The 23,100-nt window shown below is 31.6% G+C and overlaps 1 protein-coding gene across 1 annotated transcript in view; it reads right to left on the reverse strand.

Moving 5' to 3' along the window:
• Positions 1-4,306: 4,306 nt before the first annotated feature.
• Positions 4,307-23,100, reverse strand: part of LOC129231151 (tyrosine-protein phosphatase 10D-like) — an 85,085-nt gene continuing 66,291 nt past the window's right edge. Inside the window, exons 19-26 of the mRNA XM_054865398.1 lie at positions 21,007-21,199; positions 17,182-17,362; positions 13,590-13,842; positions 11,868-12,125; positions 9,678-9,826; positions 8,520-8,655; positions 6,072-6,177; positions 4,307-4,438 (exon numbers count right to left, since the gene is read on the reverse strand). Coding sequence (XP_054721373.1) covers positions 4,407-4,438; positions 6,072-6,177; positions 8,520-8,655; positions 9,678-9,826; positions 11,868-12,125; positions 13,590-13,842; positions 17,182-17,362; positions 21,007-21,199 — 1,308 coding nt within the window. The 3' untranslated portion in view covers positions 4,307-4,406. The remainder of the gene's footprint in view (positions 4,439-6,071; positions 6,178-8,519; positions 8,656-9,677; positions 9,827-11,867; positions 12,126-13,589; positions 13,843-17,181; positions 17,363-21,006; positions 21,200-23,100) is intronic.

Genomic DNA, 23,100 nt, shown 5'->3' on the forward strand with positions numbered 1-23,100 from the left:
CTCTTTGATTTAAGGATATCAATCGAGTTAACGATAACTTTTTCAAGTCCCGTGACAATCCTTAAATCTGTGTTGTACTGTATATGATACCTAGGTAATCAAAGCATTTTCTGCTATTTTATGCAGACAGTTGCTCCATAATTAGTGTCAAAGAATTAGAATCATAACTACATTAATTACATCATTTTACCTAAATACATATCAAACTAATAAATTTGTGAAGGAATAAAAGTCTCAAAGTAAGAAAGATGTCTTTAATATGAAATAAAGTTTTGTATAAGCTTCAGTACAAAAACTATATTTTGGCAATACATTAAGTACAATGATATGTAAGTAAAAATTAAAATATAAAAAATAATCTTTGAAGCAAGAAAACTTTGTTTTTTTTTAACCGGATGCACAGAAAGACATGATTTTGTTTGTAATTCTGATTGTAAAATCAATAAAAACAATTATAAGTTTTTAAAAAAATAAATCGATTACCTTTTCCCTCGATGAGAGAATAGAAATAAATATAAGATCTAGATTTTACATTATGTATGCATAATATTTCATAGAAATTACTCAAAACACTTCAAGTGTAAAATAACAAACATGTTTAAATGCAATGTACCAGACAGCCCAGATATCACATTCAGACACTGTAGATTCGTTCTTGTTAGAACTGAGTCTGTCCTGATTATCACTTTCAGAGACAGTAGTTTCTTTCTTGTTCGAACTCATCAGTCTGGACAGACTGATGAGTCATTCCACATCAAATGGATCAAAAAAGTTAAATTTTCAAGCTGACCCCTTCCGATCTTTCTAAAATTTTATGCAGAGATAGTGTTTGGTAATAAAAGTAAGAACCTAAATTTTTAGATTTTTAATACAAATATTCTTTAATTGGGAGTCATTACAAAAAATAGAATTTTGGTAGATGGAGTAGCTTTTGAACACACATAACTTTTGTTCTAATTGCACTTTATGAAAAAACGTGATATCATTTTAAAGCTCTTAAAATGCGCTTTAAGATGATATATTACATGATACAAAAATGCAATCTTAAATTTTGAAGATAATTCACAATTACCTTTGACCTTGAATATTTCCGAAAGTTATAATTTTAAAAATCTTTAAAAAAATATATATTATACACAATATTATGTTCTTTATTTGTGTGAAGTTTCATGTTGGGCCAAATAGGGGATTGGCTATAATTAAAGGTTTCATGCTACGGATGTCAGGGTTCATACTCTATTTGGATGAAAAAATTCCATGACTTTTCCAAGACTTTTTCATGACTTCAATGAAAATTTTCATGACCTCGTTACATGAAGAGAATAGCACTATTTAATCTCAAACTTGGTAATATTTTGAAATGAGCATTAGCAAAACGTCTAGTATATGAATGCCACAGCCTCATTGAAGCACTTACTCGTAATGGAAAAAATAGAAGTGCACACTTAAAAAACTAAACTATTCTTATTTGTCTTCATCATATAAATTTTCGTAAAGTAAAAATGCAGTGAAACAAATATGATGATGCTTAAATGTCTGATACTTTTTTTTTTTAAACAGGCAGAATGATATTGAATGGGACAAAGGTCATCACTAAGTTTCAATAAATTTGCTTCAAAAGTTACCTTTTAGTGTCAACAGTGTCTTTAATCATCCACGTAACTTGACAGTATTTTGGTTCTTTAAAGTAAAGCCACATAGTTTAGTTCTTTTTATGTTTTTAAACCAGATCTTTTTTGAAAAAAACATTCAGTAATGAATCAATCTTCTGATTCAAAAGTATATTTGTTTTGTTTACAAATTTGCACATTTTCAAATGCATATAAATTAATAGGTTCAGAAATTCCAGAACATGTTTAATTGACATTGAACGTAGTAGTGGGTCGCAAGGATTAGTTTTGCGTGCCGTATGTTGGGATTGGGAACTACTATTTTAGAGCATTAGAATTCCTCTATTTCTGTATTCTATCGCCTGACTTAAGATCTTTATTTTCTAAAACATTCAACAAATTAAGATAAACTCCGATAAATTTAATAATAAAGTCCTTACGAGTGAAGGAAGCGAACTTGCATGCAATTGACTTGCTTTTTTTTTTTTTTTTTGAGTGGGCATGGCAAAACTAAGAACGTGAAATTTTTCTACTACAGAATATGAAACATAAGAAGTGCTGAAAATAACAGAAAATTCAAAATAAGTAATGTCCAGGCAATAAAATCACATCGCAAAAAATGGCAAGCGGCTGCGACAGAAGTGGATGCAATGAGATTTCAAAATTCAGATTTGATTTTTGGAACGTTCAATTTTCCACTTTCAATAATATTTATGTACTATACTGTTAAATCACTCAAGATTTCTAATGCTCTTTTAGCTACTGTTCCTTTCTCTTTGTCCAAGACATTTTTCCATGACTTGAAATAAATTTCCATGACTTTCAATGAAAATTTCAATTTTCCATGACTTTTCCAGGTCTGAAATTCTGTTATTTTTTTTCCATGACTTTCCAGGATTTCCATGACCCGTACGAACCCTGGGATGTTTGACGATAAATTGAAAAATAGTGATATAGCAATGTTTGGAAGATGGTAAATTAGAAATGTATAACGATTTAAAAATTATATTTGCTCTTTTTTAAATATTGTCAGCAGATTGAGGATGCAGGCAGGGAAAATAGCTTACAGATGCTATTTTCCTTGCCTGCAATGGGGTGATCCCGGGTTCGAATTCCGGTTCGAGCATGGATGCACTTTCTCCTGTCCTTGCCATTCCTTTGATTGAATGTGTTGTTGTGCTGTGAATGGTTGCCTACTCTATAAATGGGTCCCCCTATGGCATGTGTGTATTGTGGAAATTGGACTTCACACCAAATTATGGTACAGTTGGAAAAGTGAAGCAGCACACCCGGAATTGCCAGCCTTGCTGGCACAAGGCAACAACAACAAAGTTCTCATCCCGATGAGTTGAATCAACTTTTTAGTTAATTCATTTCTTCAGGACATTGCCAAGCATTCGCTCTACACACAAGTAAATTTGTAAAGTTAACTTGGTTCAGTTTGAACAATGTTGTGGGGTATTTTTAGAAGAAAAATTGAATCTATGAAGTTGCCTCGTGTGAAGACAGTGGAATACTCCAGTCAACGAGTTAACAAGCAACTGTTTTGAAAAGTTGATACAACTTTCCGCCTCATGTTTATAAAGTCCTAATAGAATGCTACAAGTAATCAAGTGCTTTTAGAACTTTCTTTACCTAATCATGTGATTGCATTGCAGTTTTAGTCTGTTGTAAGCAAAGGTGACCCAAACTTTTAATTTTTAGGAGGTCAGAAATTATTTATTTGCTGAATGGAACTTTAAATTTCGCCAAATAATCATAATTTTGCCAAAAAGAACTCCAAATTTTGCCAAATGATGATAATTTTGCTGAATCATCAGACAAAATTTGTTGAATAAGGACATTTTCCGAAGCTCATACTGGCCACTTGTGACCTTCCATCGAGGCGCACTTGGTTGCAATCCTTTTCATCTGCCATAACATTGTGTGCACATAGACTTGAGACCAGTCTATACTCAAGTGCAGAAACTGGAAGGAGATATAAAATTGCAGAAGCAGAAAGCAACCTAGCAAAGCATTATCAAGAAGTATTTAATTGTTAAGTCAAGTTTGACGGCATGGACATCTTGTATAATTATTTTATGTAATTTAATCATTGTACATGACATTGAATGAATATTTCATTTTTCTAATGTCGTATTATCAGCACGATTATGACACATTTAGGCACACATATTTGACTTTCAATTGATGGCAATTGATTTTTTGCCACTTGGAGTAACATTCAAGTTTAAATCATGCATGATCCCAGAGTTGTCCCAACATGAAACTTGGCACAAATAAAGAAAATAACAATTTATACAAAATATATTTTTTTTCAGATTTTTGAAATTATAACTTTAAGAAATACTCAAGGTCAAAGGTCAATTCAAATGACCCTCAAAATGAAAAATTGTATTTTTGTATCATGTAACATATCATTTTAAAGCTCTTAATGGAAACTTTCAAAAGATATAAAGTTCAAGTTTCTAATTTTATTTGTTCCAGAGTTATGGTCAGACAAGTATGAGCAGGTAGGAGCAAAACATTAAAATTTCGACCCCTTATATCTAAAAAACTACAACAGCTAGAGGGTCAAAATTAGTTTTTTTTTTTTTTTAAATACCACTTAGTAAATGGGTATGAACCAGAAAAATATTGTTATAATCTGTGAGTTCTAATAAGATTAAATCTGCAGTCTCTGAATGAGATAACTGGGCTGTCTGGTATATTGCATGTAGTTCTGCCTCAGCCTTGGCTTAGGGGCGGTAACTTGCTGCTAAACATGTTTACATTTAAAACTATGATACAAAATATTCACATCCCTGACTCAGCAATGCCTTCATCATCTGTAAAGAAAAAGCTTGCAGTTAGGACAATTTATCATCACATTAACTTTCACATTGAATTCTGAAATATACAACACATTTTCACCCTGATAGTAGAGGTAAGCAGTGTCGTTCCTTTTAATATTTCATTCATTTTATCCGTACATTGCACTAGTTCATTTGAACGACTTCATTCATTTAAAGAAATTGCAGCTGATCTCTCTACACAAATTACTCACTTCCATTGAAAGTGTTTCACTAGATCAGTACTATCTAATTAAAGAAAAGCAACTGAAATTACTTAAAAGTATGAAAATATGCGAATAAAATTATTTATAAGAATTCAATTTTGATTCAGATGTGTAAAGCAATCATAGTTCATTTTGTTAGATATTTCTAGGAAAATAAAATACAAAGCGAAAATTTCACAAATAGGATTTAATATTTCAATATCTGCTTAGTGGGGTTCCCCCTTTCCATGGTGGGGGGAGATTTGAAAAAAATAAATAAAAAAGCCAGAGTCACAGTTGGACGTTTCAAAATCCAGGAGTCGGAGTCGGACGTTTCAAAATCCAGGAGTCGGTGTGGGCCATCTTTCTTCCGACTCCGCAGCCCTGCTTCCAACCACTTGGTAGGCTACTGGGTTTTAGGCAAAACGCTCGTTGTCCTTATAATTTTGTCAAGTTTTGACAATGATGTTTTTTTTTAAATTAATCACAGCAAAACATTTATATTTTGTATTTTCAAATGTTCTGCATTCCACAATGATTTCTAACATAAAAAAGGCATTTTGTGCATAAATTTCAGAAATAAAGTTTTTTCTGTGCCATTTCCTGCTGTCCTTATAATGCTGACCACCATTGTATAGCTAGGCACCATCCTTATTTATCAGGAAAGCTTGTTGAGCAATTTAGCAAATATTACCACAGCTTATACAAAATTGGTAGCAATTATCTAACACCTTATTTGCTCCCAGTTCTGGCAAAACTACAGAATTGAGAGACTGCTTTACACCATTAGGAGCTCATTCAACTGTATTTTATTCAATTCATTTAAGTTCTGTCTGCCACTAGCTAAGCAACAAACTTCTTTCCAGGTGGGGCAAAGGAAATTTCTAGCGGTGCTATTGGTAGATACAATTGATCAAATTCTGTTAGCGTTGAATGAGTCTCTTACTAATGGTTCAGTCAATTTTATTTGCAGGCCATAATTGAACTGAAGGCAAAATGCTTGATAAAAATGTAAGGCATATTTTGAGATTGGTAGCTATAAATGTTTTTCACACAGAAAAGCCTGTATTCATGCAACTTGAATCCATTATTTCAGAAAGGGCACAAGTCCCATTTTTTTTTTTTTGCAAAATTGAGTCAGCTGTAGTTTAATCATATTGGTATGTAGAGAAACTGTTTCGTTTTTCCATTTTTTATGCTGATGAGGAACCATGAACTAATTTAAATGTTTGTTTTGTCACAAAATGATAAAATAGACATTTACATAAAATACATACCAATCAGAATAATATGTTCAAGATTTACAAAAAAATAAAACTGTAGAAAAAAACTATTTTGTAGGATGAATTTAAAGAAATCAAGTAAAAACTTTAAAAATCAGATCTCCTTTTAAGCAGTACAAAAAACCTTAGAAAAAATATTACCTTCATAACCCTGATTATCGTGAACTTCTTGACGAAGGGCATCCATAATATCTTCATTGCCTTCTAAAACACACATTAAGCATTGATGGATGCATATATATTGTTGCTGAAAGTATAAAAATCAAAAAGGTTTTGTAGATGACCACAAATAATACATGTAGATGCATAAACTTTTGGTACCACTAACACAATATGTACATAACTTTAAAACTGATGAATGATTTTACAATGAAATTCTCTGGAATCATAAGATCCTTTAGGCAAGGAAGGCAAGGAAAATATATCTTGCATGAAGATAAGTTTTCACTTACATAGCAGCAGGCTTGGAGTAATCGCCAATTACGAAATCGTAATCTGAGTAAGCAATTATGTTTTTGTGTAATCATAATTATTATAATTTGTTGATGGGATACTCCCATAATCATAATCGAAATCATAATCAGGCTTTTCATGCGTAATTGTAACTGTTATTTTAGTAAAATAAATTTTAATCCGGTCTTGTATTCGCATAATCTTCACTTCCTAAAAGTGAAAAAATTTAAGCAGCCCTTTTACTATTGATGGAAAGATAACATAGTTCAATAGTAACACAGAAAATGATTTCAAACAACTCAGTGCTCATCCCTGTTTGCGAATAAGAGTCATAAATCAAGACTTATCTTAAGTCTTAAGTACAATCGGTACCCTTTGGGCGCCTTTGACGGAAACGTCTCAAGGCCTCTTGGTAACATCTTCCAAATCCTTACAATTGGTCATTCATCAATTTCCCTTTTCATTTATCAATGTTAGGTAAACAAGCGAAGCACATTGCCGCCTCAAAATTGTATTTTAGCAGAAAAAGTACAATGATATAAAAAGTACAACTATGTTTTGCGCAACAAAAAGCTTTTGGTTTTTTTATATATACTTTCATGAGAAAGTGGTGAATGACTGAAAATATTTTGTCAAAAGAAAACCGAATTTTCATTTCTGCTTCAGTGATTCTTTAAACACCCTAATGTATGTATTGCCTTTATTTTTTGCTATGTGACATCTAATCTAAACCCTGGTAAATACGATTTTTTTTTGCATATTTTTCAAAATTATTTCTCGTTTTGTTTCATCAATATAGTTTCATCTTAAATGTATGTTTTATATGTTTAAAACTGACTTAATAAGTCTAGTTAATAAGTAAGTTTGCATTGATAGATTTTATAATTGTTTACATTTTTATGTAATTGCATTTCACTGCTGCATTAAAACTGTGATGTATAAATATCATTATAAAATACTCATTTATGCAAAAAAAAAAAAAAAAGCTTTATGACTAAAAAGTGGAAAGTAGCAAAACGTGTTATGCCAAATCTTATTTTTTATGAGTGTTAAGTTGAAAACTTTACCATACGCAAATAGCTTATCAAATGATCATAAAATTGATCCTGTAGAGTTGTAGGCACCTAACTAATGCTCATATGTAATGCTCGTATGTCATCTGCTCCAGTTCAACGATTGTTTAGCATTGCTGGAAATTTTTTCATTTCTCAAAGAATGAGAAAAAAGACAGCCATCTTTGAAGTATTAATTAAACTTAAATGCATTTAATTCCTTTTTTTTTTCAAATTTTCAACTGTTTAGTTACATACCTTTTATTTACTTTCTGCATATTTTATTACATTGTAGTTTTTTTGCATAAAGAGCCATACAAGGTTCTTTTTTTAAAAAAGCAGCGCATTAAATTAACTGAGAGTTATACTAAATAGTTGAGAATACAATGCTGAAATAGTGTACCACACAATTTTCAGAAATTATAAGCTCTAAAATATTGAGCAGTTTAGCAATAAGTTATCGCCCTTAAGCCAGGGCAAAAGCAGAACTACTGCAACGGCAAAAAATGAACAGCTGAGTCAAAAGCAATACAATATGCACTGTGTATATATTTGAATAAGAGTGTGCCTATACCTGTATACAATGTACAGTCATTGTAGCGTTGTGTAATGTATTATCACGTTGTTGATGCAAATGAGTGATATATAAACATTATATTATAAGTCTGAAATCGTAATCAAAATCATAATCAGCATATTATAATCGTAATCTATTACATTTTCTACATAATCAAATCTTTGCTGTAATCGTAATTGCCTTTTGTCAGAGGATTATAATTGTAATCCCCCTTTTTTCAGGCTCATAATCATAATCGATTACATTTCCTAGCAGTTGACTTCAAGCCTGCATAGTAGTACCGTGCCTTAAATTAAACAGAAGATACACCATAAGTATAAAATATAGAACAATGTATATGAGAAAAGAATTTGACATTATATAAAAGCAAGTCCAGAAATTAAAAAAAAGAAGAAAAAAAAAACGTGATGAGTATGTTAATGACTTTCTGAACTATAGAATAGTTTTCTTATTCACAATTTGATGCTGTAGAATAGAAATATGTAACTAATCAGATTTATCACTAACCTCATTTTGAACCATCCATACCCTTTCTTTTCTCATTTCATATACAATTGCAAATATATCTACATAATCATGTTTCTGAATTTTTTGGAGGATATGATCCAATGCAATGAATGTACCCGACCTTCCAACACCAGCACTAAAAAAGAAGCAATGAAAGAGTGTTGAACTGTATACAGAATTAAACACTAATGATACTTCAAACAAAATAATACACAGTAGAACACTGATTATCCAAACCTATCAGGACCAATTCCAGTTAGGAAAAGCAAAAATTTCGATCATTGGACAGGAAACTCCTGGGATCCTCTTATAACCCAAAATAGATAATATATGCACAACCTTTTTATGCATAACATTTTTTCAATGTAGGTAGAAAAATTGTGTTAGCAAGAATAGCACCCAGGACAGATACTGATGGAGTGGTCCCATAAAAAAGGTTAAATGTTAAAAAAAAAAAAAAAAAAAAAAAAAAAAAAAAAAAAGAAAAAAATAATTTCAGTGAGAAGTGTGGTTTTTACTGTAACATAATTTAAATTAACGATTTAAAACTATCCTATATTATAAATTAAGCATCATCAAACTACCTTACTACATATTAAACATTATTAACACAAGAAGAAACTATCTATCTGTTGACTAATAAAGAGAAGTCAGAGTATGTTAAAAAAAAATTTGCTTTTTCTTTAGAAGCTTTAAAGCTAAAGCTCACCAATTTTGGTTTAAATACAATGCATTAAATAAAAATCAAACAATACTTCTCAGAATAAAATTTTAGGGGGGGGGGTGAATTTATTTTGGGAGTTTAAACACTCCCAGAGCATCCCAACTTCTAACAAGTCTGCAACTGCACATGTAAGAACTCAAAATTAGCTAGTTTCATTTTAAGGTTCTTGGAGGTTCTCCCCCCCCCCCCCACATCCCCACCAGATATGCCACCGATTGTTAGTGCCAAATTTAATGTTCTTCCCTACGTTAACCAAGCTTAGGACAGGCAGCTGTCCTTATCCTCTTGATACTAATGACAATGACCAGTTAAATGTTTTGTATGCTTAGTTAAAAAAAAATAAAGATGGAGTAAGATGTTCAGACAATTGAACAATTAGGTTAACTGGAGTTTGGATAATCTGTCTGGTCCTGTTCTGAAATATTTATTAGTACCTGCAATGAACAACAATAGGCTTGTTATCTGGAAGTATACGGTCGCGAAAGGTCCGTACAAATTTTACAAGAGTTTGCGGTGGATCAGGTACTCCAAAGTCTGGCCATGTTGTGAAATGAAAATGTCTGATGATACGTGATTGATCTCCCTAGAAAGAAAAGGAAAACTTAAAGATTAGTTGAATAAAAAACAAAAGTACTATGCTAAGCAGCAACATACAATGCTGAAATGAAATAATTATCACTATAAAGAACAACCACAGCAATCATACCATTTCTTTACCAATCAAACTCCAGCACATTTTCATTTTGGAAGATAATATTCCATAAGCCATTACATCATTTTTTACAACAATTAACTTACTACAAAATCGATAAAGGTGAAAGCTTGATTAATTTTGGATACGTTTCCTTCTTCCAAAATAGAATATTAAATGAATGATAACATTTTACTAGATAAACATAAAATAGGAAAAAAGCGGGTAAAGGATGAAATTTCATTTGGATTTTTTGCAAATAATAATAAAATAGGCAATGGTGTTATCTCTTTAAAATTATTACAAAAAGAAAACATTAAGGTCTAGTTCTGCACAACAAGGCACAAGAATGCAGTAGGATAGAAAAATGAATTTTCGCAAAAATTGAGTTGCTTTTTCAAATACTATTTAATACAACAAATAAAAATTTAGATTTTTTTTTTGGCAATTCATACAGAAATGAATCTACATTATTTTATTTCATACAACAAATTAAGAAACTTTAAATTTCTTAATGCTGAAAAATTAAGCTGAATAAAATTAAATTTTCAAAATCTGAAAACACAATACTTCAATTTAAAAAAAAACCCTTAAATGTTGAAACATAAGTATTTTGTTGTTTTTAAAGTTAAATTAGAGAAGAATTGTATTTTAAAAATGGAAACACATTTCTCTTTTAGTGACTTCAAGAAAAAGTGACAAAAAGAAATATAAATTTTTAAGTTTAATATAATTGGGTTAAAATAATTTTGGAAATAATAAATTAAAATAATAATAAATAAAATAAATGAAAAAAGAATACAGCTAAGTATCTTTATATAGTGCCTAGAAAGAGTAGTGTGCCATCCACTGTTGTTTTCCCAGCGATTTTTCAATTTGACAGGGCTGGGGAAATCCGCTAGAAGGCAGTGCGCTACTTTTGAGAGTTTACATTACTAAATGCTGGATTTGGTTATAATTCAGTTACTTGTTAATGTTGTTTCACAGTATTTCATGAAAAAAAAAAAAAAAAAACTCTTTTTTTTTTGATCGATGATAAGTCACCCAAATTAGTGTTATGAAATATCTGACAAAATGAAGTAAAATGTGAAAGTATTATTTCTAACGAATTAGCTCCCGAGTTTCAATAAATTATATATAAGAGAAAATCACTTCAAAAAAGCATAAAGTATACTATTTTCATTAAAGAGAAGTTGTGTAATGTTTGTGTGGCTTTGAAGAATAAATGAACACCTGTGTAACAGATAGAACTTTTTTGAGAATTCATCTTTTTCGCTGAAAAAAGTTCAATCTGAAAAACTTGCAAAATTAGGATGTAATCGCTGATTTTAAGCTAGTCTGAATAAGAAAGCATGGCATGCTTCCTAGGCTCAGTGCAGTTTGGATTTTCCATAGACTTGACCTCACACTTCTTCCTTCAAAAGGCATACTGCTCTGTCTAGGCACTATAGTTTCTTAATAATCTGTCTTTCAATTGTAAGTACTCTCCCACCAGTTATTGTATAAAACTATCTTCTAGCTAATACATCATGAATTCATTAAAAAGCAAACTGATCTTTCTGGAACATTAGTGGTATAGTTCTTACAAAATGCAGTATAAATTTAAGACTGTGTGAACTCTGGATGTTCGAAACTAATTTGGTACTGGTTTAAGGAGGGAAGTAGAAAATGTTTGCTAAGTAAATGTTGTTAACTGATAGCATAGCACACTGAAATCTCTAAAAAATATTCTAATAAAATCATAAAACCATCAATATCAATAATCAGTACAAAGTATTCAAATGAAGGAACTAATTCGGGACAGAGAAAGTATTTTTTAACTAAGATGCGAAAGAGAAAGGTAAGTAGCTTCAGCTTATTAAAGTTCTGCAGTTCTACACAAATCTGCAAAAGAATTTAGAAATGCACAAATCAGAAATAGTTTAAAACTTACCCTGGATACTTTAAACTCTGATATTGTCCATTTAGAATACTGTGATTCATTAAGAATTATTACTTGTATTTCACCATAATATGCTGGTTGAGTGTCATAAGGCCAATAATGATCACACTTTTCACGTCCTTTTTCTACACATCTAGTCAACATTACAACAGCTCGAGAGTTCTGTTCCCAGATCATACGCCAAAAATCATCTCTTGTACTGTGTAAAGGACCTTGAGTTACTATGAATTCCCTTGGAGAATTATATCCCTAAAATGTACAAGCAACAAAAAGTGATTTTTTTGGTTTAAGATAAAAAAATATAACTAAACAGTTTAAAACAAGTTTTTATATTTAAACAAGCTTTTAATAAAATGAGCAGCATTTTAAGACACAAGTTCAATAGTATTTAAATATTTTATAACCTGGTATAAATAAAGACATTTGAACTCCACTTGATATTTTCAAGTATTCAACTTTGAATTCCCAAGATTACTTTAAAATATGAGGCAAAACTATGCAATAGTACTTCAAACATTCTAAAATTTATGTTTCAGAAGATAAAAATTAAAGACAAAATTTAATTGCCATGAATTAATTTTAAACATCACGTATGCATGCAGATATAAATATTTATAGCCGTTGCTTATTTTATGTATGAAGCGGAATTTCTCTATATAAACCGTTTTTTAAAAGCTTTTATTATACTTCCTCTGTCCTGGTGTCAGTTTGGGTGGGACACGCTTTTCAATCGCTGTGCAATACAAAAAGATTGCTTGTATTTTTAAAGTTACTTGTTGATGAGGTTAACAAATTAATTTCGAGGCTGAACCTCAGCATGCATCAAATATAAATTCATTTAAGTAGTCTAAAATATTGAGTGTGTGAGGGCTTGCTTTTGAGAGGGTTAAAGAGCATGCAATCAGAAACCAAACATGAAATCAATCCTTGGTTGGAAAACACTCCAAACCCTTATATTTGCTTTACTTGTTTGGAAGGAAAGGAATGTATAAATATTACTTGTTAAAGCTGGCAAAAAATATTTCAATAATGAGTGCTCAATACATTTTTTGTTTTACAAATAATATGTCCTTACATGATGCTATTTAATATTTAAAAGCAAATACTTCATACTTAGAAATTATGTATTAGTTTTATATGAGTCTAACCTCCCACTCCTTTGTTGTACAAACAAATCATTATGTAAAGGGGAGAAAACACCAGAAAAACACTTAAGACAGGAATCTTTTTGTACAGCTTCTCAATTATTTTTAGGTAATTTAAATATTATTCTGATAGCCCACCAATCGAGTTATGTGTAACTATGTAAAACCAGGTCCCATTATATTCATAACATGCATCAACAACTATCTTTTGAGCTCCAATGATTAACGACCTGCACTTTACATGCTAATTTTCATAACCTGAATTCTAATTTTTAGTTAATTTTAACCAAGTTTAAGCATTAACTGAAAGATAACAGCAAATGATGTATAGAACTTTCTTCAGAAAGTGAGCCTAGGTTTAGATTTCTGAGATATATTTTTTACTGAATTCATCAGCATTTTTAATTCTAATTTATCTTTAAGCATTTTCAATGTTTTACCAAACAACAAAACTAAATTAAAAATTAAAAAAACTTTGTATCAAAAGAGTGATGACATTTTGGAATGTAAATAGTTATACTTTGTAACCTGCACTTACTATCATAAAAATGAAAATTGAAATACTTACTGGAATGTAGTTTGCATTAATATAATCAGAACCTTCATCATCATCAGATGGCAAGAGTTTAACACGTGAATGATCATAAGGCAATATGTTAGTGAATCTGTTTTTTGGCCGATTGGCAGGTAAATCAGCAGCATTGCAAGGCTTGTCTCGACCAACATGTTTTAGCAACTCAAATTCTTCAGAGAATCTGAAGTCCGAGTCTGCAGATAGGAACCGGTAATGATCAATAAAGTCTTTCAACTTCACAGGACGGCTGAAAATATTCAAAAAGCTATTTTATGAAAAATTCTCACATGCATGCACTAACAAAAAAGTGGAAGCTTTAGGGAAATGCCACAGAAACTGACATATCAGTTGTAGGCCCAATCCATAGTTATAGTTCTGACGTTCACACAATTTCCGTTGATCATATTTTATTTGAAGCTGCTACTTAAGTTTTGATGAAAACAAGAAATGATAAAGTACACATCCAACATAATTATCACCTAATATTAGTTTGAGATTATTAGTAGAAATTGCAGAAAAATCTACAAAATGTGTGGTTACTGCTTATTTTAAAACCAAAATGTCAAACTTTTACAACAAATTTATATTATTTAACAAATAGCTGTTTTAGGTTATAGGTATGACAAAGATTTGAGGTAATTTATTTTACCTGTAATTAAAAAAAAAACTGCTATCGACAAATGAAATATTGACAACTAGAAAATGCCTAAGCTGGTGCTTACTATAACACTATAAAAGGGTATCTTACAAATTGGATTAGGTGTTGCCAGATCCTACGCTTGAAACTTGATAGTTTTTAACCAAAAAATAAGTTAATTAGATTATATTTGCTTGTTGAAACTGTATTTACTGTAAAAACTATGATATTTCCCACTTTGGGTTAGGAAACTATACTTTTTTGCGAATAAAATAATATATAACATGATAGTACAGAGTGTGTTTTATAACTTGATGCTGACATCCTATTTTGTGTGGATTGGCTCTGTAGCACAAAATCAATCTACAAAGACTTTGAATAAGTTAAATCCCAGTTTAACAGCATGAACTTTATGTTTAACACGGGCTCTACTTCTATATACCGTAGATAAGCCGTGGCTTATACGTGTTTTAAAGTTGAAACTAAACATCTGAGGCGTATCTGAAGAAATTTTCCCCCCACCCTTCTTTCTAAGCATTTCCCATGTTCGCCCAATCAAGCGGCAATGTTAAAATTCATTAAAAAACACTAGTAGAGCTCTTGAATTGCAACATGAAACAGGTTTCTCGTTAAATTTAATTTCTCACTCCCTTAAACCTACATTAGTTTTCGTTGATCTTACCACTGTTCGCTGTTGTTGCTCTTTCCAGTGTTGCCAGATTTGTGACAGTACCATACGTTTCACGAGGCTGAAAAATGGAGGAATCGCTAGCTGGTCAGTGTTAGAGTCCCTATAGAGTAATGTTTTAAAATGTCTCAATGATGATAAATAAAAAAAAAAAATCAAATTGATAAAAGTTAAACAATTTTTCGATGAACTGCTAAGTACAACACAATGATTTGAAAACTTACTCATCTAACCAAATGTAGATGTTATCTGGCAACACTAGTTTTTTGCGTAACCATAGCATTTTCTGTTTTTTTAAAACGAAGTATAATCAATTTCTATCTATGAGTGCAGTCGCTTGTTGCAGTTTCGTTCTAACTATAATAAATGATCGCATCCATACATATGTATATATACACACACACATATATATATATATATATATATATATATATATATATATATATATATATATATATATATATATATATAAAGGGGGTGAGGCACCATGTTTTGATATGCTCTTCTGCGGCATATAGGCAGGTAGGCAGGGGCGGCTTATCGGATGAACTTTTGTTTTTAGTTAGTAAATTATTGCACATGCGGCGTATATGATAGGGGGGCTTATTTACCCGAAATTACAGTAACACAATTAAATTCCAAAAGCAATATTTAATAGAGTAAAAAACCCCATTAATGGCTATATCTCATAAAATACTTCCATGATTGAATTAAAAAAAAAGTTTTTAAACATTGTTTCTGCAAACATTCAAAATTTAATTGCACTACATAGAAATAGAGTTTATGTTTTTCCTAAAGCTCATGGACATTTTTTTATGTGGACCTGGATTTGATTCGTCCACTCAGAAAATTAGGTAAGATACTGTTTATTTTTTGCATGTGCTGGTATTGGGCTCAGTGGAGTACAATTATTGTTGCCATCTGGCTTCTAATGGTATTAAAGAAAAACCCAGCTTAATTTTAGACATAAGCTACAGTTTATTTGTATTGTAATAGGTGGTGTGTGTAACCCAGTGCTGTGATGATCTATAAATATTTGGAACTGATAAATTCCTGCCTTAGTTTATTTTAAAATATTTGGTATTTTTGTTACTTTTTAGTGTTCTGTTTTAACCTGCAAAACCTTCATTTTTGCAACCGTTAGTCCTAGATGTATACTTCCAATTGCAAAAATTGTTCAAAATCAGATGTAGGGTTAAGATATTGAAAGTTTGAAGTGAAAATAAAAATAAGTCAAAAAATACAAAATTTAACTTTTTATACTGGCCCCAATTCCCCTAACTTATATTTAGGGAAATAATCTCCATTGAAAAATAATTCTACCAAAAAAAGTTTGAAATTAGTAAGACCATTCACCAAGATATGAAATGCAGCATTTTGTGACTTAGACCACTTTTCACTTGCCGTCAATAACATCTACTGGGGGAAAATATAGCGGTTTACAAGTGTTTAAAATGATATGTGTGCATAGAGAGTGGTTTTTCAAATTGTTCGAGGTTTTGTAGTGTGTTTTTGCATATCACGGTATAACATTTGCATTTATTTTTGAATAGCAATGAAAAATATAAATACCTTGTTTTTCTTACTTTGACGACCTGTCATTCTTCTGAAAGGGCGATAAGTTCCAAACTCATCTTCTGTATGGTCTCTTAAAACATTGAAATGGAATATCTCCTTGAGTTTTGATCATAGAAATGTGAAGTTTTTTGTGTCAGTAATAGTTTTCAATGGAGATTATTTCTCTAAATATTAGTTAGGGGACCTAGGGCCGGTATAAAAAGTTACATTTTTTTATTTTCCGACTCATTTTTATTTTTAGTTCAAACTTTCAGTATCTTAACTCAGCATCTGATTTTAAACATTTTTGCAATTGGAAGTATACATCTAGGACTGACAGTTGCGAAAATAAAGGTCTTGCAGGTTAAAACGAAACAACCTGTATATATACACAGTAAAACCTCTCAAATGCGGACACTAACAGGACAAAATTTTTTGTCCACAATAGAGGGGTGTCCGTAGGACAGGGGTAAAATAATGTTATTTGCCTTGGAATCAGGGAATTGAAAATTGTCCGCATGAGAGGGGTGTCCATTAAGAGGGGTTTTACTGTATATATATATGCATATATACATATATATATATATATATATATATATATATATACACTTCATTCTTCATATAGGGTATCATATACTCCTTACAGTGCATACCATATCTTAATGTGGGTCAAAAAAATAGGTCAGACAATGAGCAAAACATACCTTGTAATTATTTCACTTTCTGGAATTGACATAGAATCATCTTTCATGTTACCATCAGTCACTTTTTTAGCGAATGGGCCATGTCTTTTTTTACGTTTGAAAACAACAATTAAAATGATCAGCAATATTATCAGAACTAATGGGACAGTTATGCCAGCCAACAAAGCTGTATTGTCAGTATCTAAAAGGAAAATAATGTTTGTAAAATACAATAAAACAGATAAAAGATATTTTATTGCATAATTGATAACAACAACAATCTTCAGTTTTTGTTATTTTTCAAGAGCATCAGCAAATTTACATACATAAATAATTAAAAAATGTTGATTACTGCTTTTTCACAGCATATTTTTCTTTCCTATTATTAAAGCAGAAAACTCATCACAGAAACGAATAAAAGTTATGAAAAAAGTCAAATGCAACAAAAAAAAGGGGCGGGGGGAATGTTTTCTGGTCAAAGCAGACAACATTGGTTAAAAAAAAAGTTTAAGGTCAAAAATGCTAAAATCAGCAAAATTATGCAAATAACCAGTGGCGCAGCCAGAAAAATTTTCTGGGAGGGGTTTTCAAAATGGAAAATTGTTGCTTTCTTTCCCATTCATTTACAATGCGTAATTATTCAATCTCAAAGAATTTCTACAGATTAGAAATTATTCATTCAAAGTAACTGCTTAAAAACAATTAATAATTCGCATTGATATCAGTGTAAAACAAAGAAAGTGGGCAAAACTACAGAATATTTATTATTAGTTTTACTTTAATCTTATATTAATTTTTTGCGTGTTTTTCACGAGATCATTAAAAACCTCCTCCTCAAATATATTCATGTCTTTATGAATGTCAAATGTTAGCTAATAATGGTTTCGCTATTTCGATGAGAATTGGTTAAGAGCCTTAGAAAATCCGGTGCAGTAGGCTTCCTCTCTCTAGATGTCCCTGAGAAAGATTTGTGCAGTGATGGAAGTGCTGAGGGATCATGATACCCTGTAGAGCTCTATTGACACTATTTTAGCTATCTTATACCAGTGGGACGTGGGGTGCTCATCATGAAATACAAATTTTATATTTAAGAATTGAAAAATAATTTCTGACTGCTTCCCGATCATTAAAAGCAGTAAGATATTTTGTTGAAACCTATTCCGCTTGGAAAATCTCAAATACTTTGCCTTTTTTCCTTGATTTTAACAGAGGAAATGAATGTGCTTGTGTTCTGGGAGGGGTTTTAACCCCAAAACCCCTCCCGTGGCTGCGCCACTGCAAGTAACAGCATGCACTAAATTTATATGGACTTCAGGCTAGATTCTCGTTTACTATTGCATAGGATTACATCTGAAAATTTTGCGGAAAATCTTGCTCTGAATTTTAGCTCTGAAAGATTCAGAAACATGACAAAACTTTTTCTCGTCATTACTGGTGGAATAATGAAAAGTATCTACAGGATGGAGGGATGGGAATAGCTTAAAACATTATTTTCATGTACAATGTTCAAAACAATTAGGGAAGCAAGCAAAAAAGTGAAGAAAGCCGAGTGCGACAGTCATGTATTGGCATACAATGGATAGTACACGCGTATCAATGCACAATACAGAAAAAAAAAGGTCAAAAAATTGGAATTAAGCTTTAATTCTTTGAAAATATGGAAAAAACATGAAAAGATGAATTAGGGCAAAAATTTGGTTACATGTAAACAATAAAAAAAGGTACTGTTTAGACATGATACATGAGTTTTAATAGGGTGTGTGGTCTCCTAGAACAGCTAAGACTGCTGCACACCTGTTTGCTATGGATGCGATGAGGTTATCGATTTGCTTTGGGGAATACTGTTCCACTCCTCAAGAAGTGCAATCTCCAAGTTTCGAACAGTAACAGACGGCCTTGGTCGCGCAGCAATGCATCGTCCGAGCACATCCCAAACATGCTTGATTGGATTCAGGTCAGGAGAGCACGCTGGCCATTCCATATGCTGTATCGTTTCAGCTTCAAGCATGTTTTCCACCAGACGAGCTCTATAATGTCAGGCAATATTATCTTGGAAAACAAAGGAATCTCCAATGGCTCCAGCATAAAGGAAAACGTGAGGTTGCAGCCTCTCGTCTGCATTGGTCCCTCAAAGTGCCATTCCGAATGATATGCAGGTCCATGCGTCCGCCTATGCTGATTCCACCCCGTACCATCCAGCCAACTCATTTGTATTGTGACCTTTTACAAATGAATGCGGGGTTATTTCGAGTGCCCCTGTCCCTCCATACCAGAACACATTCAATGTCACACTCCAGACTGATTTGGGACTCGTTGGTAAACAGCACTTGGCTCTAATCATGTTGCTCCCAATCTCGATGTTCAGCAGCCAATCTTCTTCGGACCGCACGGTGGCATGGGGTCAACCGAAGGCAGACCATTGGCCTATGCATATAGAGCCCTCTCTTATGAACGTACGTACTGTTTGGCCGGACACCCTTCGTCCTGTTGCCAAGAGCAACTGTCTTTGCAGCTGCGTAGCAATCTCTGTTCTGTTTCGATGGGCTGTTAACAGTATATACCGGTCATCAGTTGCTGTAGTGGCATGTGGCTACTACAGCAATTGACCCTGGTAGCATGAGACCCTGGTCGATGTCTAACATTTCCTGTCTCTTGGAATTGATTCAACAGCCTTGCAACAACACTTTTGGCGACTCCAACAGCATCCGCGACACTACATTATGTTTGCTTGGATTTTCTGCCTATAGCACCCCATGTCATGGATTCCGGTAAATCATGTCGTTGAGATGTTCTCAAGTAACCTTGTCTCAAAAAAAAAAAAAAAAAATACCGTGCAATCGAATTTTACAGTTACGGCAATAAAACAGACGTTTCTGAAACATCCCAATTTCTGGCGTTATCTCCTTTTTATAGTTTTTGACGTCATGAACACCGATTTGTATATAAAGTTTTCTTCCTCCATTTCCTGATAGGCATTAAATTGTAGATGATTCATTTTATGTTACTTATTAGTATACATCTTTGCACAATTTCGTTAAAACCAAGTGCTCCCCTAATTGTTTTGAGCAGCGTATATATTGTGGTGTGAGTACTACAAATAAATAACTACAAATTTGAAAAAATAGCATTTTACACTATTGCTGAAAATTTGTTTCAAAGACATAAATACTTTTAATCAAATAAAAAATAAATTGTTGAATGTTCCTTGAAGAAACTTAATTGTAGTTATCCGATTGCAGTATTCATCCCTTGATGTATTTTAACATATTAGGACAAGCAATGTACCTCAAAAACGACAGTTGGAAAGAAGGGGCTCAGTTTTTTCCTTCCTTCTTTTCTTTTTTTTTTTTTTTTTTTTTTTTTACACACAGAGAACAATACCCAGGAATCATATCTCTTCTCAAGAAAATAGACATTATTTCTGTCATTATTTAGTTGGTTTAACATTTTTGTTGGTTAACATTGATTCTTTGAATATCTCTCATATAAAAGATAAATAGTTGAAAGTGACCAAACAAATAACTTTATAAGTTTTTTGTGCTTCTTCTGATAAGTAGGAATAATTGCTTCTTCTGGTGATTTTCATGTCCCAAAATACATTTCAAAAATAAGTACATAAAATGCATAAAACTGCTGAAAAATCTCAATGTTTTGAAAACAGTAGTAATATTTGAAGGAGAATATATTGCTTCATTAACCTGCCAGTCCTAAATTTAACATTTTATGTTGGTTTAAAGTTTAAAACTTTTGGATACATTTTAATTTTCAAGAATGTTCTACTCTTTGGATAATTTTAGATATCCAAAACTGAAAAGTTTATACCAGAATAAATGAAAATTTACAAACCTGTTTGAAAAGAGTAGGAGTACACAGTATCAGTGAATTTTTCTGGTGCAGTAAAAGCACGCACTTTTACCTTGTAAGTAGTACCAGGCTTTAATGGACCATTGCAGTATCCTTTTACATTAGTACAGTCTTCAGTACCAATAATGAATTCATGAGTTGATGTTCCATTAAAAGGATAGAAAGGTTCTGACACCTGAAATGTAGGACTTCCATGAAAAGTTTGAATTTGGAAGAGATTTTCCCTGTCAAGCTTGAAATATACAAAATCTTTATCAAATAAAGGATAGAAAAACATAACGAAATGTAAATAATGTAATAATGTAACTAGAGAATTTGTTCTTTGTGAAACATATACATGAGAGCAAGGAAACCTGCTTTAATGAATAAGAAGCTGTGCTTCAGTCACAATAGTGATTTTTTTTAATCTTCTTCAATTGATACAAAACTGAATGAAAATTCTTGAAAATCCACAGTGAAAACACAAATGACATTGAAGAGACATACAACAAAGCAGAAAAGTTTGAAATTCTCAAATATTTTAAGCACCTGCAGTTGAGATACATATTTTCTGATAAGCTTTAATTTTAAAAATTTGTGAATATTTTTCATAGCAAAAGTCATTTTTATTATTCTTTAGACATTCATACATTTTGTTGAGTTTTACAAAATAAAATAACTGTCATTGAAAGATTCCTGAATATCCAAGATCTTAATTCCATACGTCACATATTTAAAAAAAAAAAGGCCCAAAAAGAAACCATCGACGAAGGTGGCTCTCTCTATATATATATGTTGAACTAAAATTACATACAATAATTGTAAAATGTTGACATTAGACTCAAAACAGTCAGAATACCAAAGCAATTTTTGACTTTTTTCATAGTATGAAGCAGCCCAATAAAATATTGATACCACTGGCTAATATCTATTGCATACTCCCCAATGATCTAATTTATTTGTCACATCAGTCATAATTATTTTTCTTATTAGTTATTATTCATTTTGGAACATAAAATGCCATTTTCTATACAACATAAGTCCCATAAATCTTATTAAAAATATTTTAATTTAAGCATATTTATGAAACTCTATCAATTTTTTCTAAAGTTTGGTTTTGATTTCTTGCTATTCTAAAGCATAGAACTAGGGGTTATTAAAAAAGTGAAGTATCAGTGTGAGTATTACAAACATGAATGAATAGAAAAATGATAGTAATTTTCTACTTTATTAACATAATCTCTATAAAAACACTATTGAAACTAAATGTTTTATGCAACTGTTTTTACAACAATGCATCAATCATAAAAAAAAAGATTATTTTCACTTCTGCAGAGTCGAAATTTTATACAAACATTTTGCAACATTGTCTAATTATTTAGACTTTTTAAGCATTCTTTCTGTTTCAGTTACTTTTTTAATGTGCATTGACGCACTGTATTCACCCATGGGCACATACACTTGTATAATATATATATATATATGTAAGAACCGCCGCTCGGTTCTTATTACGAATCTTGTTGCAGTATTGTGCCGTGATAATCCACCACGTAGGAAGAGGACAAAGCTACATTCACAAATCACATCTTTATTTTTACATGGAATATAACAGCAGGAACTTCTCTTAACTAACTTGTTTAGTTGTGCCACGATTTTTATATAGGGAATATCATTAAAAGATTACAGATAATTATCCCTCGATCATGTGATCGCACGTGATCTATATAGGAGGAGCAGATTGCAATAACGAAAAATTATTGGGCTTTGCACCGCAGACAGAGGCTGGCTTAAGTCTGGAGGGAAAAAAAGTGTCTGGTAGGTACTTTAAGGGGAATCTCATCTGAGCCTGGAACATAGCCATATATGGTGTGAGAAGCATTTAAGTGTGTAATAAATAATGTCAGTGACTCATACGCGCTGACATATAAGTGAACAGAACTTAATATGGAAAAGGCCTAGCAAAGGATTTTTCATATTACATATATATATATATATCCTGTTTATCAATAAGCAAATATCTTTCATTAATTTAAAAAAGCTAACATTCAACTTGATAAATAGCTACAATTATTCATTAAGCTCTCCTTAGGTCAAGGG

Source organism: Uloborus diversus, chromosome 10, assembly GCF_026930045.1.
Source record: "Uloborus diversus isolate 005 chromosome 10, Udiv.v.3.1, whole genome shotgun sequence".
Taxonomy (NCBI): domain Eukaryota; kingdom Metazoa; phylum Arthropoda; class Arachnida; order Araneae; family Uloboridae; genus Uloborus; species Uloborus diversus.